This window comes from Trichoderma virens, assembly GCF_000170995.1.
Source record: "Trichoderma virens Gv29-8 chromosome Unknown TRIVIscaffold_88, whole genome shotgun sequence".
Classification (NCBI taxonomy): domain Eukaryota; kingdom Fungi; phylum Ascomycota; class Sordariomycetes; order Hypocreales; family Hypocreaceae; genus Trichoderma; species Trichoderma virens.
The window spans coordinates 479,931-498,575 of record NW_014013661.1 but is presented as its reverse complement, the minus strand read 5'-3'; the positions used below and the strand labels follow the sequence as shown (position 1 = coordinate 498,575).

Sequence of the window (18,645 nt, the reverse complement as noted above, 5' to 3'; positions counted from 1 at the left end):
AAGCCAATGAATGCAGTCTCTGCTGTACAGTACTGTGCAAAACCTACGCCGATTGAGTTACAGGTATGGCAAGGATCCAGGCTCCTTCGCCGATTCACCCACCCGGCTCTATCTGTGGTCACGATGCTTGACTACGGTCTTACCCATGAAGGTGCATCGCTCATATCCCCCTTACTAGTGCGCAGTATCCCTTCGGGAAGAAGAGATGGCTGACAAACTGAGATTGGCCGTCCAATGCGCTGCAAACACGGCAATCCCATTCCTGTAAGCTGATTAATAGGAGAGAGATAGGCCCATTGTGGGAGAAGCGACGGGTGGAAATCTGGACCTCTCAACACCACGGCTCTCTAGTCTTCTAAGCGTTAGAAGACAACCAAAGGAGGGGGGTTTGTAACGGGCCTGCTGCTGCCAATAGGAAAATAGTCAACGAAGAAAGAGAAAAGAAAAGAAAAGACACTATTGTGTTGCTACTATTTACAGCAACTGTGTTGTGTAGACCACCAATGCGAGATATGCGAGGGCAAACTTCGCTTCTCCTCACGCTAGCAGAAAGATACACGCAGGCTACTTCGCACATGTCGGGACGCCGTCCTTATCCCCATCCGCTTTTCGGGACAGTCTCGGGAGACTTTCGGCCGGAGACGAGAGCTCTCTCGGGGCCGGGAGTGGCCCATGACAAGCTTCCTGGTGGCTTGTGGATACCCCCGTTCCAAGCCTCAGAGACTAGCGACTTGGGTGATTACCCTGTGCCAGCGGACCAGCGGTACTGAACTTGTCCAAAAGTGCCTCCGAAACCCATGACGGCTGTTGTGTAGCAGTGGCAAGCAGGGATGGTCTATCCCGTGTGAGTGTACGGTTGAGGTGCGAAGTACTTGGGGCTAGTACATCCCTATCTCACGGCTCGCGGCTCGTGGTTCGTGGTTCGCGCTCCAGTTTGGAGCCACCAACAACTGCCCCAGTCGCGCGACAGGCCAGCGACAGCCGTAGTGCCTGGTTCAGTGGTAGGGGGGGCAGCCCACCATCAAGCAGCTTGACCCAAAGGTGCAGTATCCTAGGAGAGCTCGAGCCCTGGAGGCGCTAGGTAAATTTTAATGTTGCGCTCGGATGCCTGTTGCTGGCCTTGATTGCGGGACCAGTGGCGGTTTCCCGTAAGCACTCTCATCTGGCATTCGCTCCTCGCGTCTTTTACCTCCGGCGAGCTCTTTGTAGAGCTAGTGCCACTTGATTCTACTTCGAATGGAATAGCGGTATATCGGGTACGAAGCACGCTGTAACATCTTTGTCCCTGGCCCCCCCTGTCGAGCTCGATCTTGCCAAGTTTCTCAAATACTTCAGGTTGCTTCGGGCTGGCGCTTTCGGGCTGGCGCTTTCGGGCTGCCTCTGTGTCCTGTATTAGCGTACAAGCAAGCACAAGCACAAGTAATGTACAGGTGAGCCACACGTCCACCTGCAACGTCTGGCCCCGCCCAGAAATCAACGGCCCCCAAATGCCTGGAAAAGGCTCATCTAGGTCCTGTCTGCACGGGCAAAGGGAGGGGCAAGCTTAGTGAGGTAGTCGCTGTTCAACAGCATGAATGGTTGCCTGAGCAGCTAGAGCGTACATGATGCCCAAATAATATGCGGTTAGCTTTGCAGTATGTTTTGATAAAACAGAAAAAAAAAAAAGAAAAAAAAAATAGAGGAGGGGGGTAAGGGTGGGGGGAATAGAAGAAGAGAGAGAAGGGGTCAATGATGAAATTGCTGCACTTGAGCAGCCACGGAGTCAAGGGAGTGGTCCAGCACCCCCAGTAATAACGTATGTACCTTTTCAAGTACAGTACAGTACGAATTACTCGCCTGTGTCGTATATCGGTAGGTAGGTAGCGAGATGCAGAGAAAACCAGACGCCTTTGATCAGTCTAGGTAGGTAGTTTCTCAAGCATCGACACTGTCGCTACTGTCGCTACTGTCGCTACCTGGTCCCTTGGTAAACATCATATCTTCGTCTAGTATCTGACCGAAAGAACTAAGGGGGTTTTCATACCTGATAGGGACACGGGATGCCAGATAGCCACTCCCTATAATATTACCGGACTTCTCTCATTCGGCATCGCTCGTAGCCGGCCGTAGTCGCTTTTCCCTTTCGCTGTCTCGGCACATCTGACGCAGGGCCTGCTGAAGCAAGCAACCATGCACCTTGGTCTGGTTAGAGAAAGACCAGCGATTTGGAATGCGGATCAGCCTGGACCATCCCATCCATCGGCCCACCCTCCCGTCTGCTTGCTGAGTCCGAGTCCGTAAGTGAGGAATCCTGAACACTTGCACAAGCAGAGGTACTTTTCTGGTAGAACGGCACGGAGCACACGGGCGATCGACCCTTGCCGCTGTGCCTTTTCGTGGCGATTCTTGCAGCGTGTACAAGCGCAGTACCTTTGCGCTCGGTCTTGAAGAAAAGCGAGCAGGGGAGCAAGTTGGGTGTGGAGCCCTACAGGGCTGTGGTGCAGAGTAGCATCGTTCATTCACTTATACGTAATTGCATATGCACCTTGAGGGGCGTGGCTCTTCATCAAGAGCACATGCTGCCCCACTGCAAGGACTTGGCTTCTCGGGCACCTGCCGTTCGACACCCCCCTCCCCCATTCATTCTTTCGTCCCAAGCCCAAGAACTCTTTTTTACGTTCTTACAGGTCCAGTATGTATTTCCATCGCCAACCTGACTGACACCCCTACCGACTTTTTATTACCCTCTAGGCAGGCTCGCAGCGATATCCTGCTGTCCCGGCCCGTGTGAGTACATCGTCTATTCACTCGTCCCAAGACGAGTCTTCCTTTTTCGAAGAATCGTCATCTTCGGCATGGCCAAGCCCGTCCCCTTATTAACCAGTCCCCCTCCAGCAGCAGGTCACGGAAACACACAGACGTACTACGTAAATAGTATGCAGCCTCGACGTCCAATCACCCAGAGGAGAAATACCAAGGTTCTTCCACTTGCCTCTTCGCGCATTCAGCCCCCGACTCGCTGCTTTTGCCTGCCAGGGTTCGCTATCTCATCTTGTGACTGCCACGGACTGAAATGTCTCTTGTCGAGCCAGCTAGGACGTTTCATCTCCCACCTGCGTCCGGAGTACGAGCATGCAGTGCACTGTCATGATTCCCTTACTTCCTTTTGGCAGGCCAACCACTGCCTATCCCAGCATTGCATACATCTACATGCAGTTGTGCATGTACGGATTACGCGGGAGCCCTACCTGCCGTCTACAGTACGACGCAGTGCTCGCTCAAATGCCGTACCCCACGCGACCTTGCTGGCATTTGTTATTCGCCAAAGCCAGCCAGTGCCTGGCGATGCATCCAGCCTCTCCTGGACTGCAATGCACGGGGCCAAGGCGATCAATGCGATGGATTTTATTTAGCAACAGAGCGCCAAAAACGCAACAAAAACGCAGCTGCAACTTACAAAGCCTTCCATCTATTTACAATGCGGCTGTGCCTCATTGCCAGCAGAGCTAGACTCGAGTATGCCCCGTGGGCTCTAGCCTGCCGGACGGCTGTCGATCACTGGCCCTATCGTATAACCGTGCCACTCGACCCCGAGGATTTTGACCAGTGAGATTGCCCACGCCTCCCAAGCCCGTTCCCGTCCAGCCCCTTGTCATCTTGCTAGGCGGGTACGTGCTTGTGAGTAGGAAACTGGCGTTAGGCTCAGGTACAAAGGTACCGCGATGCACGGACTCGAGTCTATGGTACCTTACTGACTGAGGCGCCTGCAGCGTCAGATCAGGTACTTGTACCTAGTCGTACTTTCCGATGAATTTCGGACCAGACCCTGCTATTCTGCTAAAACCACTAACCTTGTAGTAGCTAAACGACGTATCCATGTCATGGAGCATAATAGCATCATCATACGCATAACAAATAACAACGACAGGCAAGCGTATTGCATCACGTGGGCAGTTCTTTTGCTCTCTTCCGCTTTTTCTCTTTTTTCCCTTGAGTAGCTTCATAACGCGATTTGAAATCGCCCACGTAGACCCCAGCCGTTTCTGGTCCCATGTCTGGTCCTGTTTATAGCTGAGACATTCTCAGGCCTGCTAACACGCGTAATGACAACATCGAACGCCAGCCGTACCCGAGAGCCCTACCTTAGTACCTTAGTACCTTAGTAGTACCTGTAGTAGGTAGTAAGTAGTGCGATGTCATGCTCTGGACGCTTGAACTTTAATTTAGTCGAAATTCACGGCTGCAAGCGCATGATCGTAATTGATCGAGGTTAACGAACCAGGCATGTATTTGTAGCTAGTCTGGAGAGGTGGAAAGGCGACAACCCTGCACGAACATCAATCAAATACGTGAGCAATATGTAGACGAGTAACGATTTCATTAACATTTTACTCCAACTCATGAACAAAGTGATTGTAGGCTCAACAGTGCCATCGTGTAATCATAATATGCCACCCTGTAGGAGGGCGCGTCTGAAGGGGGATTAAAGCCTAAAACAAAGGAAAGGGGAACAACCCGACAAAAGAAACAAAAACAAATACGTCCCTAGCAGTTCCTTCGCAACGGTGCAGACAGTTCCATCCCGTCTATGTACCTCTAGTTGTGTGTGCTCTAAACTGATCCCGTTTCTCCTATACCCTGGTATCATTGTCCCCAAGGTCTCGCTATTTGCCCGACACTTTGACCCGTAATTCATAATCCATCCATGAAACACCTTGAGTATACCGGCAAAGAGAAAGAAAGGAATAAAACAGTATTATACAAAGCCGCCGTCAGAAAATTTAATAAGGAGAAAGGATAAGCCGGTAAAGAGCAGTGAATCGAAGATCGCAGCCGAAACCCCCATCACCAACGATATGTCCGCGAATCATCGCCGTGACACAAGGAACCCCACTGACGAGCTTATCTAAGCTGGGTGAGAGACCGCAATACGGGCGGCGATTTGTGTGTCGCCTCCCTCCTCGTAGGTTAAAGCGAATGAATCACGGATTCGATGCGAAACTTGATTGAAAGACATCATGTTCAAGTGCTCCGTCGCTGCTTGCACTTGTCGTGTAGAAGGTGGCCGTTTCGCGCTGTGGTTCTGGTGAATTCGGCGCCGCAGTTGGGGCAGGTGGCTTTGGCTGCTTGGCCGGATTTCTCTCGCTGGTGTCGTAGGAGGTTGCTGAAAGTCGAAAACTGCCGTCCGTTGCATCCATGCTCCCAGCAACGTGGCTTTGGTCTGTTCTGTACCACACGAACGTGGCTAGAGCTATCTTGGCTGCTAGAGCTGCCAGCAGTAGATGCTCCGCTACCAGATTGCATGGCGGGCATGCGGTACACCATGCCGCCGTCTTGTCCCGCCGTCTGGATGGAGGAGTGGGAGATACTGTAGCCATGTTAGAATCCTGAATGACACACGCCACCAACGTTGGAAAGAACATACCTGTATGCATTTGAAGTAGCATAAGTGGGAGGGTATTCCACCGACATGGGATAGTTTGATGGCCTGTGTATATCAATTGTAAGCAACCATTGGCATTGACAGAAAATGTCTACTACTTACAAAGATTGTTGATATGGAGAAGCGAACGTCTGTTCCTGCATGTGTGGGCTGTAAGGGGGAAGGTACGACGGGTCGCTCAGTGCTGGAGCTGACTCGCTCAGGAGAGACATGGCCGGCGGCGCTGTTGTATAGATGGGGAGAGCCATGGTACTGGTGACATCGGACACTGACATCGGTGGCGAGCCCATGTATGAACTGCCGCTGCTGCTACCTCGTTGGATTCGTGTGGAAGCTCTCGAGTCTCGGCGGGCTCTGTCTCGTTGCTTCTTCAGTTCTCGCTGCTCGGGCGTAAGAATGCCCCTGGGAGGGCTTGCTGGAAGCGTCTTTGGCACACTTGGAGGAGAGACGCAGGATTCAGATACTGGGTGGAGAATCGACGAGAAGTCTTGCGCCATCATGGTAGATGTGGTGTTGTTAGATTCAAACATGCCTAGAGGAAATGGAGAGTTAGTGTCGCCTCGATTGCCGAGTCATGTGGAAGAGTTGACATACCTGGCCACGAAAATGCCGGCCTGGAGCCCACGCTGAAGGTCGGGTCGAACTGGATGGCAACGGCGCTGAGAAAAAACTGATTAGGCTCTACTCAGTAACATGAAGTGGTGAAGTTCTCTTACCTCATGCTGGTAGATACGGTGGCAGTTTAGACCTTTCGGCTAAGAAGACTTGGTGGATGACCTTCTTGTCCAATTATGCAAGAAGGTTGACAGGTGTAGGGAGAGAAGGAGAGAAGAAGAGAAGAAGTTGAGCTGAGGATCGGGCCTGGTTTTATAAAGCCAGGGTTCAAGTAAGACAGAGTAAGGCTGAAGCAGCTTCTGTGCCTTCACATAAGCAGCAGGCTGCGGTGGCGTGGGCTGTGACACACAGATTCGGGGGTGGGCAGCACGAGAGAATGGGAGAAGGCTCTGAAGGCAGCAGACGCTTTATTCAGCTGCTAAGCTTGGTGTAAGTGCTCCGATCAAAAAAGGAGCCGCTCAAGAGCGACGAATGGCATTATTAGGGAGGGCATATCATACAAGAATATTCGGTGGCATAGACCAGTAAGAAACCAAAAGTCGAGGCAGAAACAATGACGGTCTTGGACGCAGAGATGGCCAAGGAGAAGAAAACGAGCAGTCTTTGCCTTGCAGCTTTGCGTTGGGCGTCGCGTTTGCACACAGATTGCGGTGGTGAGAATTAGAGACGGCTAGAATAAGAAGTCTATCTTGGGATGAACGATCTGAGGCTCGGACGTTTGTTTTAGCAAGGACCAGACGACGGCTTATAAGAACGAAGCGCCATGGCAAAGCACGAGAGGTGGAGTTGATGTTCCCCGTTGGCCCAGGTGCATGACGAAGGGGGGCCTGGCAGCCCATCCAGACGGATGAGATTGAGGTACTCCCATGGCTGAGCGAACTAGCTCCAAGGCGTGCTGGTTCCAGGATGTCGACAGAACCACGCAAGGTACAAGTGCCAGTACAGAGTTGAACGAAGGGGGCGTGAGACGAGTGAGGACAGGGCCCTGGCACTGGGGTGTGCGGAGGCTGTGGGCATCCCGGCGCCATGCCTTGCAGGGTCTGGAGTTGTTAGATGGAAGCGTATATGCGGTAACAGGGGCTGCAGGGCAAGGCGGGAATGCTGTACAAGTATGCGAGTAGCGGGATGGTGGCATGTGGGCGGGCGGTGTATGCATATATGCGTAACTGCACACGCCTGGTCTGGAGTAGATTGCATGCAAGGTTGAGCTCAAGCGTCAGTCTTCGGGAGAGGAGGCGCGGGGGTGTCTTTGAGGGTGTGCAAATAGGCGAGCCTTAAGCCCTTTGGAAAGGCGTGGGGTCAAGCTCATCTGCATTTGTGGGTGTTGGTGTTGATGCTGAAGAAAATTGGGTGTGTGGATGCTGACGGCTTGGCGGCGCCGTTGTGGCATCTTCATTGCTAGGCTAACAAGGCCTGCCCTACCAGATGCCTGTGTGGTACCTGATTGGAACCAGCTTTGGGGCCTGTGCGATAATAAGCGCGTCGCACGGCGCTGCTTGTGCTGGACTTGTGGGCAAAAGGGCCCTCGAACGAGAATTAGAGCCAGATGTAGTTGGGCATCCCGCGGGCGTGAATGCTACTGTACTCTTACCTGGTGAGCAAAGAACACATCGGCACTTGCCTTGTCCGTCCAGCCGACACGCCAGCAGCATCTGAAGAAGAGGAGGGAGACAGGAGGAGGAAACATCGACAGGCGTGGAGGCAAGATGCAGACGCTGGGTCAAAGGCATGGAGTTGGGGTTGGAGTTGGAGTTGGGGGAGGACATGGGCAGCCACCCAAAAGCACGGAGTTCTGAGTTCGGGGTACGACGCTGGACTCCGTACATGTGCAAGCAAGCCAAAAGATCCTTGTCGCCTATCTGCTGCATGAGTGATAAGCCAACTCGCCCAGGGCGGAGCCGAACGCACTCATGGAGCCCGAGCAGATGGCAATAGCCGCTGCGCAATGCTAATGCAATGCTAGTCGCAGCAGTGCTTCGTACATGGTGGCAGTTCGCACAAGGCTCTTGTGGAAGCACAAGCACAAGCACAAGCACAAGCAGAGGCACAGGCACCGGCCCAGGCAGGGCGAGAAGCCTCGGGAGCCCGTCGCATGTAGATTCGGCCTACATGTACGGAGTACAGCACTGTACGAAGATGATGTAGGTACGCACGGGCATTACCGGGCAGAAAGGTCGCACCTAGTACGTCCATTCAGCTGCAAATCCAGACCAGACGGCAGATTCTGCTTCGGCCTGGTCGACTCAGGCCCAGACACGGATCTATCCTGTGAATCGCGAACTGGGCAACCCCATGGGTAGGTAGGCAGTATGGAGCATGTACAAGTAACGGAGCATATCTGCCCGAGTTGGGATCGGCAGATCATTCGAAGGGCACTCTAAAATGGCATTGGGCCACATCTCCTCGTGCAAGTAAGCCGGATGAAAGTTGCGTCTCGTACCTGTACCAGGCGCTGTCCAAGTATTGGCGGTTTCTGCAGCAGCGAAGAGAAGTCAGTACGTACCCCGTATCGCCAAGCAAAGGCCAATTCCAGAATGCTAGCCTACGGAGGTACGGAGCACTCTGGTTGCATTCCCTGGTCGAGATCTGTGCGGTTGGGGTGCTGTACAGAGTAAGCAATCCCATGATTGCGCGAGATTGGAGGCGGAAGTCCGTGAATGCAACCCCACCCCGGTACCTGCCTGCTGTTGGCTTCACGATAGGTGAAAGGCACCCAGTTCTGTCCATGTTGCAGGTGTTCACAGATAGTACGGCATAGTAGTGTTTGTCCAAGTGCCACCATCTAGAGGAGGAACTCGCACAGTAAGGGTCAGACGGCAGAAACAAGGACAGGGGCCCGCGTGGAGAGAAGAGGATATAGTACAGTACTGATCGAGTAGCTCGTATCTCGTACCTCTCGTAGCTGGTGTTTGTGAGACAATAAAAAAAAAAAAAAAGGCAGGGGTGGGGAGAAGAAAGCTAGCCGAGCCCGCGATGCGACGAGATGTGGTAAGGCGCGAGTACGGAGTACCTGAGGCAGCAAGCCTGTGCCGGCAGATGACCAAGTACCAAAGTACTCGTCCGAGCAGGCAGACGGGAAAACACACTGTAAGGTACCACGCACGCTGTGTGTCTCAACTCGCTGCTGCGCCCACTTGGAAATGGAAGTCTGGCTTCGGGACGCACCGCTTCTAGAAACAGCCACTGTTCATGGGCTGAATCCTGCATGCCCAAACTTGGAGTAAGACATAATTGGCACTCTCCAAGCCCCCAAGCGTTTAGACAGAGAGTTGCCAATTGCCTTTTTGCCTTGATTCATTGGGGCAATGCTACCTGCACATGTGGGCAACTGGCTCAGCCGTCGGCTTCGCACCGAGAGGGGATACTTGAAGTACCACTTGAAGTACTACGAGTACTACCTACCAATGTGCCCAGTCGAAAAAAGAACAAAGGTACCTAGGTACTATACCCTGCCCGATAGAGCGCTCTCTCGGTAGAAGAGTAGCGAGCAATACTGCTAGGTACTGCCCAGTCAGGTCATTCGTATACTAGGCCAATTACAGCGCGCCGATGAGGACAAGCGCTCAACCCGCCAACAGGCGCGGTGCAGGTTGTTGACGGCGCAGGATGCTACTACCTGGGTTGTCCGTCTCGGATACTTTGGTCCTGGCCCTCCAACGCGCCAAAGAACGGGACGACAGCCGGAGCTGTGCTTCGGACACTGCCTAAAGGGGACTCTACGCTGCCAAAGAGAGCGCTGGCGGCCAAAGATACGTAGTCTTTCCCTTTTGGGCAATTTGAAGCGCGGTCGCAAGTATCTTGTACTTGCCCTTCTGGTCGATCCGCCCCTGCCCTGCATCTGGTGAGTCAGTGCTAGACGAGATGCACTGTCACATCAACACCATCGCGCCGTCACTGTGCTGGTTATTTTTACGACTTCTTGGTTGTCCATCAACTCGAAACGGCCCAGTGCCAGCACACTGGCGCGCCTCCTGGCGACTCTGCCTTTCTAAAAATTCCCATCTGTTGTCTGACCCCCGAGCAAGCGGCCTATCGGCGACCACAGCCGCCGATTCGAAGCACAAACCCCCTTCAGGTGTCTTCAGCTCTGCATGCGGGAGGCGGCCCAACGCCAATCACAGGCCGCGATCGAGATGGATTCTGGCAACACATTCACTGCCACGGCCACCCTCAGCCCTGCGTCGCCAGACGAGGTCGGCGTCTATTCAACCCAATCGAGTCGGGACACAGCACGCTGGGCTGCTCCCCGCCTCAGGCTAGTCCCAGGCCACGACAAAAGATCATTGGCAGAGCGGTGCAAGCCACAGCCCTCTGATCAACGGCTGTCGACTGATGACTGGCTTTTGCGCATGGCCCCCAATCGGAAGATGACATCGTCACATCGGATGACCCCTTCTTGACACACAGTCCGCCTCTTCGCAAATCCATAGTGTCCCCCTCTAAGAGCGCCAGCCAGTCCCCCTTTGTCCTCCAACGGCCCCCTCGATTCTTGACGCTTGATGCCTGCAGTATGCTAGCACTTGTACTAGTAAACATCCCGGCTGTCCCTGGACTCGAATCCCCCATCGCCTAAGTCTCTCCCGAGCAGTTCGTGTTCTAGAGTCCAACAAGGTGCCGGCGCTAGATGACGACAAGAGTAAGCAAGATCGAGATGGATTCGTCAATTGACAAAGGCCATTGCTTCGATGACCGGGGCCTGATCTACCAGGGCTCATTTGAGAGGCGTGGAACGAAACGTGACTTGCATCGGCACAAGAACGCCTTATGGAGTGAAACTTGGTCAATGCACAAGATAGACACTGGTGCTTATGCTTTGCACCCCCAATACATGTGCAAGCAGCGATCTGGCCAGTCCATTTGCTTCAACAAGTTGCAAGTGTGGCAAACCAGTAACAAGAAACGCTCTTTCCAGCTCATATGCGGCGTCATATCCGGCTTGGCAGGACAGCGTCAATCTTGGATTCAGACTCCAGGTGGCAAGTTACCCCACGACTGGCCCGTACTCTCTCCCCTCGAGCTCCAAAGTCATGAAGTCACTTTGTGCATTTGTGTTACTGCTTCCAGTCCTGGATTGGTACGAGCACATCCTGGCCCATGGCAGAGCCGTGAGCCAGCATGAGCCGTGAATATCACCTTTCAGGACGAAGGATTCATGCATCTACTGGTACTCTTGTAAAGACACAATGCTTGAAGCTACCAGCGCTACCGGAACCTGGATAGCCGGGCCTCCATACCTCGCTTGCGAGCACTGCCAGGTATACCTGGGGATCTTGCTCTGTAATCAAGTTGGCTTTTGTTGGTCTCCATATTTTTGAGTCAATTTAGCAACTGTAATGGCATCCTTTGACTGTGCTCTACGGGGTTGGCAGCTTAGACTGACGAGCATAAACAACGACCCATTATACCGGACTCAGCCTCCATGTCATGGTTCGTTGCGGAGAGGTCCGTAGCGTCAATCAGTCAATCAACTGGATTCGTTTCTAAGCCGATTCTGGTGACTTGTGTCGCTGTGCTGGCTCCGCTTTGCTACGGGGCATGCTAAGACTCTCATTGCTCCATTGAACTACTCAGGTCGCTGATCAAGTTGTCGAATCATACATAGTACTTGTGCCTTTGGGTTGCATTTGTCTCAAAGTATGTTTGCCCCCTCTTCCTTTCTCTTCCTCTTGGACTTCAGGGTTAGCCTATGCGTATAAGTATTACCTGGACGTCAGAATAAGAACTGCTGACACTGTGTTTCATCCTGGATTGTATTGTGGGGTTTATCGAAAACCACGTTTTATTTTTCGGTCCCGAGAGCAGGGTAATGCGTGCCCGCTGCTCTCCGACACGGACATGACGACGAATTTGCAAGGCCGGGAATTCAGGGTCTCGCTGCAATCATGTTTTCTATCCATTCATGTCAATGGCCACGCGAAACGATGTTCCATTGGGAATTGGGGGCCGGAAAGAGATAGATGCAGGTTACAGGTTGGCCCAGCTCTTAGTGTCTACAATCAGCAGGCGAGACATTTGCGACATTTTCTCGGCCAATGACCGCAGCATCATGACTAGATCTAAAGGAAAAGAAGGCAATTCTCAACAAGTTGGTTCAGAGACGACCTAACCAACACGCCCGAGCTGCAGAAAGCGATTTTGACAAGAGATCCACAGCTAATTTGGCTTGCAGGAAACCGTACATTTCTATTAGGTCAGGCGGTACGTCTTCGTACGCGGTACCTGCTATGAGAAGTTCTGGTCGAGGGGCGTGTGAGAATGGTCAAGCAAAATGCGATTATCCAATTTGATCGACGACTAGGGGAACCCCAGCCGGGCAATGTCTCAACACACCCCCTTGCCTTATCCTATACCACGCCCTCGCGTGCTTTTGAGAACGTGCCACATGCAACATCATCTCGTGGACTCGCCAGGCCCTGGTCCGGTTGACATCTGTCACACCATGACTGCTTGCTGCACGCCGCCGGAAAGGGCATCTTTCTATACGAAAATGGGTTAGACACTGGTACAGTAAGAGGACAGGGTTGGCTGGCCAGCTCCTGGCTGTTCGGGATTCGTTCGTAACTCCAGCCATACAGGCGCCGGCATTCTTTCTCACTTCATTTTCCAAATCTTGGCCGGTGAGGCACAGGACAAGGTTTGCGAAAAAGAGCGGAGAGAAGATGGCCACTTGTACTAAGCATAGGGCACGCAGTCGCACGGCATGGTCAGCGCAAAACACTAGGGCGGCGATATACGCAATTCTCCGTCGCATAGTGGTTGGCTGGCTGACCCCCTTTGCTGTTAGCGGAGATTTTGTATTCCTCTGCTACAATTCCTAGGAGCGTATTCCCCGGAGTTTGGGCCACTGGCTGACGAACATGCATACCCCTTCACAGAGGGTCTAGCCTGGTGACTGTTGATCGAGGTGAACTCCATGCGCATGTTTTTTTTTTATTATTATCGTCTAGTGAAGGGTTGTCTGTATTGCCCTGCATATTTTTTAATACTTGGATGGCTATGAAGGTCAACAGTCGACAGGGGGCAAAATGATCTATCTGCGTCCAGGAGCAGGATTCCAGCAGGCCCATGGCTTTTCTCTGGAAGCTGTCCATCCGTTTTTCCTTTTAGCATTTCCCCGAAAGACGGCCTATTCGTAATAGCACTTCAGACTAACAAGGAGGGAGAGGCTTGCCCTGTCTGTATGGCGCTTGGGTCGGAGCAACTCTAAACTTTGAGCATTCTGCTATTTGTCAGGGCACAAAGCCGAAGACATGTTATCGGCAGCAGATTGGGCCGTCTCTGTCTGCCCCCTTACATGGAACCAGAGAAGCACGGAGGGTGAAGAAGCCTCTGCGGGCCGAAAGCTAACAAAGCCACCCGGATTTCGGAATGCGCCCCCCACCGAGCAACTGATAGCATCGTATGAGATGCCCGGTTAGACCGCGGGATCCGGAGCAGCGGGGGACACGACAACCGGGTTTCTGGGGACACAAACGCCTGGCGCCGCTCTGCTCTCAAAGCAAAAGTGGTCACAGAAGGGACTCACTACCATGGGCATCGATAGAAAGGGCCAATGGGAGCTTCGGGGCGGGCAGATTCAACCAGTCTAGGTGGTCCTTTCGGGCCGGGGACTAGATGGCTTAGGGGCAACGCTGGGGTTAGCTTCATTCTTCATTCTTCCCTGACAGTGCATCGGAGCGGCAGCTCCTTCGTCAGACGCCGGGATAGATGCGATACCCGCCCCAAGCAGGACGAGGAGGGGGGGCTGCTGGCGTTTACTCATCCACTCACCAAGTCTGAAGTTGACGATGGCTGCGGTACCTCGTCGTGATCTGTGTCATGACACTGGCACGCGAGCCAGCTAACACGCACCAAGGCCCAACGAGCAAGATTCTGCCTTGTTGTGACAAGCTTGATGGCGCCAGATCTTTACAAGGCGACGCCACTAGGCTGTGGCTTGAGGGCTGCCAGACGCCCAAGTCTCCAGGAGCCTTCTCCTTACCCTTGATGCCCGGTCCCCCTACTGTGCTGCTTGTGCAGTTACGCATCGCCGCACTGCTTCGCCTTCCTGTATTTGCTTAAGTTTGGGACGAGATGGCGCTTACACGCGCCTCCCTCGATGATCATAGGCTAGTGGAAGACCGTCTCTGCCAGTCCGGATCGCACATCACCTCAATGCCAAATGCGTTTAGGGGATAAACATGACAGCATATGACCACCAAGTTTGAAGTACCAACGTCATACCCTTATCGACTACCATCTATGAATTCAAGTTTAGAAACTACTATTCTGCATGGCGGCACAGAAGGGAGGCGGGGGCCGAGAAATCGCCAAGAACTAAGGCACATGAGCTTGAGGTATCAAAGTTTGAATGTTCTCCCATCGCAGCGCTATGATGCCATGGAAAGGTAACTCTATGTGCAATGTCCGAAGAATTTCGGCATCTCTATCCGTACGACTGGCGTTGTTATAACCTTCTTTGGCGGGAGGGGGGATTGATGTGTTTTTCTTTTTTATTATTATTGCTGCCACGTGGGGTAGCGGGCGCAGTGCTACAGTAAGTACTCCATTTGTTCGGAGAAGTTGATGCTGAATAACCTTCCCACGAGATTGGCATGTCCCCCCACAATCACAATTAAGAAATGAATCCAACGAGGCTTGGAAGCGACAGAAAGTCACATTGGCCGCAGCCTTGTCCATGCGCATCGGGTTTAAAAAAGCAACTGCCAGAGCCAACCGCCATCAGGACGGAAATGACAATCTTGTGATCTATCAAAAGATAAAGGGAAAATACAAAGTACGTCGCATTGGTCAACTCGACAGATAGCGAGACCCAACGGCCAGCTCGAGGTGCTGACTGGCGCAGAATGAGTAGACTACCAGTTTGGGGAAAAACGCACCGCTGCAGCTTACAAGTGGTACCTGTATGTATACGAGTGTTTGTGGGGATGGGAAAAGAAGAGAAGAAAGTCTGAGACAGGGGAGACAGGGACTTCGGGGATTCAGCAGGCAGGGGGTGCGAATATCAAGCGTCAACACACGGCGGAGTGAGGTGAGTGAGAGCACAGCGAGTACCCCGTATGGTTTACTTGAATATCTAGATTGCTGCAAGGGTTCGGGGCGCCACAGACGTAGGTAAGGCTATATGCAACTATATGGCATGGCTCTCGGGTGGCACGAAGCTTCTGCTTCGTTTTCGTGCCCGTCCCAAAGAGGAAATGGCCGAGTTTAGAAAGACTCATAACTTGGGAGCCTGGAGCTTAAAGCAAGAGGGGAGCAATTGATTACGAAACGACGACGTACTTTCACACGTATGTGTGTGCGAGGCTATGGGAGAATAGCGAAAGCGATGGCGAAAAGAAGGAAAGCTGCTGGAATTCACAGCGTCGTGACTCAGATGCCATTTGTCGGCAAAGGGCCGATTGCACGCTTGTATTCGCTTCTATCGCTGATTCTCCTACATACTCGCATATACAGCATGGCTGGGCCGACCAGGGGGTGTCTCTGGAAGTGAGGCGTTCTGATTCGACCCGTCGGCTTGTCTCACTCACTTGTCGCAGCCTTGAGATAGAAACCCCGACATTTCTGTATGAAGAAAGCCTGCCTTACGAGTCACAAGAGCGGTCGATAGATAAGACAAGCTGTCCAATTGAACGGATATGTCGGGGGCTGGCTGGGCAAGTGTTTTCCCATAGTAGCCTACAGGGAGAGGACACTTGTTTGATCGTTTGTGTATCGTTTCTCTTCTCACCTATCATTGGTCGGATGGGTTTTATTTGCTGCCCTTCTTTTCCTCATGTTCTGTCTTCCTTCCCCCCCTTCTTTGTTGCCGAAGCCCGATTGTAAGAAATTAAGAATGGTGCAACAATTGGCTGACACCGAAAGCTGAGAATACATTACGTCGCTGCGTCGGTGAGCCGAAAGGAGGTAAAAAAGGCAAACGGGAGGCTTTGGGGCTTTTTTTGTCCCCCTTCTTCATTGCCACCGGACAGTGTCTCTCTCTCTCCTTTGAAAGTGAGCTTCGATGCGACATAAGCATGCATTACATGATACGGGAGGTGTACAAGCCAAAACGAATAAGGCGAGCGCGGACTCGGGGTGATTATGGATGGAGGGGCATCTTGCCTTAGGCTCTATTCGGGTGTGGCTGCGAGGGCGAGGCGAAGGGCGAGTCCAGATGAGGCGATGCGATTCGATGCGAGGCGTCTGGTCTTGGCTACCGAAGCGTTTTAATTTACGGCTTCTGCCTTGGCTGCCTTGAAAGTTGTCGCCTTGCTTGGGATGGGATGGGATGGGGATGCTTAGGGTAGGTAGGTTTTGAGGACTTGAGGATGATTTGTGTTTTTGTGAAGTGCTCAATTACTGTGTTTGCGAGGCGACGATGCATGAAACAAGTCCAAATGCCCGCTTGGCTAAGCGGTATAGCGTGTCACTAGTAATAACTTGACATGACAAGGTGATCAGTTCGACTCTGATAGTGGGCAAATTCTTTTTTTTTGGTTGGTTTCCTTATTTTTGCTATCTAGTCTACTTTGTATCTGCTTGTGATACTCGGTATTATTGTTGCCTTTACAATTCGTGCTCAAGCAGGGGAAATACACAGCAGCGTGTGTAGATGTAGATCAACGAGGATGCTGTTACAAGATGAGACATCTGGGCTGTGCTCATCGGATGATGCTCACTCTCACTCGGTCCTACAGCTGCTCGTGATGATCATGTCGAGCAAACAAGTGTCCTCATGACTCAACATGCTGCGGCCTATTTTTCGCGTGTCCCGTCTACGTCATTCCGCCTGGGCCGCAGCAAAGACAAAAAATCTCAACGTGTTCAGCTCAGCTCTCCCGTTTGCTCCAATTTACCCAGGCTTCAAGGGGGTTATGTAAGCACAAAGGACCACCAGACCCAGATTCAGTGATCATGAGCCCCCCGAGAAAAAAGGCGGGGTGGGCAAAAGAGAGAGGGAGAAGAGGCTAAAACGAAAATGAAAAGAGTCCCGCAAATTGCCCCTCGCGCTGCTAAACTGAGGTTGACAGATGGTGCCGCGACTTTTTGGCGATTGTCAAACTTGGGGGGAGCTAAAAGAGGAATATAATAAAGAAGGGAAAAGGAAAACGTGGCCGGATGATGGTGTTTTGAGCTACAGCTGGCATCTTCTTTTCCTTTGTGCTGTTGACTGGTATTTTGTTTTTATGTTTTTGGATATAAGTATAAATATATTGGCAGTTGCCGTTTTTGAAAGCGGGTTTTTGCTTTGCCTTACGTTGCGGTTAAACCTTTTCCTTTTAGCTTCAGCTTCTGTTTGCGGTTTTTGGCTCTTGCATCTTTATCCGAGATAGCTACAAACGACGAAAGCCGACGAACTGCGATACGAAAAGAAGAAAACGCTGGGCTTCTTTCTGGCACTCTGTTTCTTGCTGTTGTTGCGCTTTTGATAGCCTGCGACGACGAAACATACACCCTTGCTGCCCCTTCGTACCGATCGAGACACCGAAGAGGACCGAAAGGCCGAGACGAACAGATACAACGCGCACGCGTTTGCGTTTTTTTCCCTCTTTCGTCTCCTCGCTCTCCTCTCGATATATATACATAAAACACATACATTACATTATATAACTGCATCATGTCAAACTTCTTCGTCGAGCTCTGGGACGGCATCTTCACGCCCGGCCCCACGCCCACCATCCTCAAGGCCACAAACATCACCTTTGCCGCCCTCCAGGTCGTCCTGCTGTCCCTCCTGTTCGCGACGTACAGCGTGCACTTTGTCGTGCTGTCGGTGCTCTGCGGCGGGCTGTGGTGGTCCATCAACTGGTTCGCGCGCGAGCTGCGGATCGCACAGGCCCTCGAGGAGGAGAAGAAGCAGAAGCAGCAGAAGCAGAAGCCGGCGCCCGTCGTCGCGGGCGAGGTGTCCGGGTCGAGCGACACGGAGGTTGAGGGCCGGGTGACGCGGCGGAGCGCGAGGATCAAGAAGAGCGCCGCCTCCGCCTCCGCCGCTGCGGCTGCGGCTGCGGATGTCGAGCCCGTGGAGAAGAGGGGGGAGCTGAAGCAGCGGCCGTTGACGGAGTCAGTGTCGAGTGTGAGCACTGAGGATGAGTGGGAGCGGGTGTCTGAGAATGAGAGGGAGAGGAAGTGATGGGAGTTACTTTCACGGCATCGTATACCGTGGGCTCTTTGTGAACAAGCTTCCCTTCTATCTCTGGGCGTGTGTCTCCCTCCGTGTACTAAAGGGAGCTCCGCCGTGTGTACATATAACTGATCACTGTTGTAAGATACATGTGAATCTGACAAGCAACGTCATATGACGAACTGCATCCGTCTTCGTACGATGTTGGTCTTGATATGCTGGTACTGCCACTTCGTAGTTATGCCACTGCCCTTGATAACCAAGTCGCTTTCAATACCATGAGAAATTGATCTCTTTCTAAACTCTAAACTCTATAATCCATATAAATCAAGTTTTTTAACGGAAACAAAGAATCGAAAAGGTAAAAAAATAAATGGGGTTAAAAACAACATGTAACAAGAAGAGAAAATTCGCATCGCCCCTTTCTCCACGCTTCTCAAACAAAAACAACAAAAGATATCCTCCTCGCATCATCATCATCCCCTTTCTCGAAAGAAGCCACAAG

The 18,645-nt window shown here is 52.3% G+C and overlaps 3 protein-coding genes across 3 annotated transcripts; 2 read left to right on the top strand and 1 right to left on the bottom strand.

Annotated features, from left to right (window-relative positions):
- Nucleotides 1-4,537: 4,537 nt before the first annotated feature.
- On the bottom strand, nucleotides 4,538-5,319 carry TRIVIDRAFT_173229 (uncharacterized protein; the record flags this gene model as incomplete). The annotated part of the gene is made up of 1 exon (XM_014096274.1): nucleotides 4,538-5,319. One exon carries the CDS (start codon nucleotides 5,302-5,304, stop codon nucleotides 5,002-5,004), a length of 303 nt encoding a protein of 100 aa, XP_013951749.1.
- Nucleotides 5,320-6,903: 1,584 nt separating this feature from the next.
- TRIVIDRAFT_66466 (uncharacterized protein) lies at nucleotides 6,904-11,156 on the top strand (the record flags this gene model as incomplete). The annotated part of the gene is made up of 11 exons (XM_014096273.1): nucleotides 6,904-7,146; nucleotides 7,463-7,631; nucleotides 7,672-7,840; nucleotides 8,001-8,182; nucleotides 8,235-8,333; nucleotides 8,371-8,648; nucleotides 8,975-9,124; nucleotides 9,580-9,878; nucleotides 10,059-10,412; nucleotides 10,567-10,673; nucleotides 10,711-11,156. The coding sequence occupies 11 exons, from the start codon at nucleotides 6,904-6,906 to the stop codon at nucleotides 11,154-11,156; spliced, it is 2,496 nt and encodes an 831-aa protein (XP_013951748.1).
- A 6,223-nt stretch (nucleotides 11,157-17,379) lies between these two features.
- Nucleotides 17,380-18,338, top strand: TRIVIDRAFT_216796 (uncharacterized protein; the record flags this gene model as incomplete). The annotated part of the gene is made up of 1 exon (XM_014096272.1): nucleotides 17,380-18,338. One exon carries the CDS (start codon nucleotides 17,637-17,639, stop codon nucleotides 18,147-18,149), a length of 513 nt encoding a protein of 170 aa, XP_013951747.1.
- Between the last annotated feature and the right edge of the window lie 307 nt (nucleotides 18,339-18,645).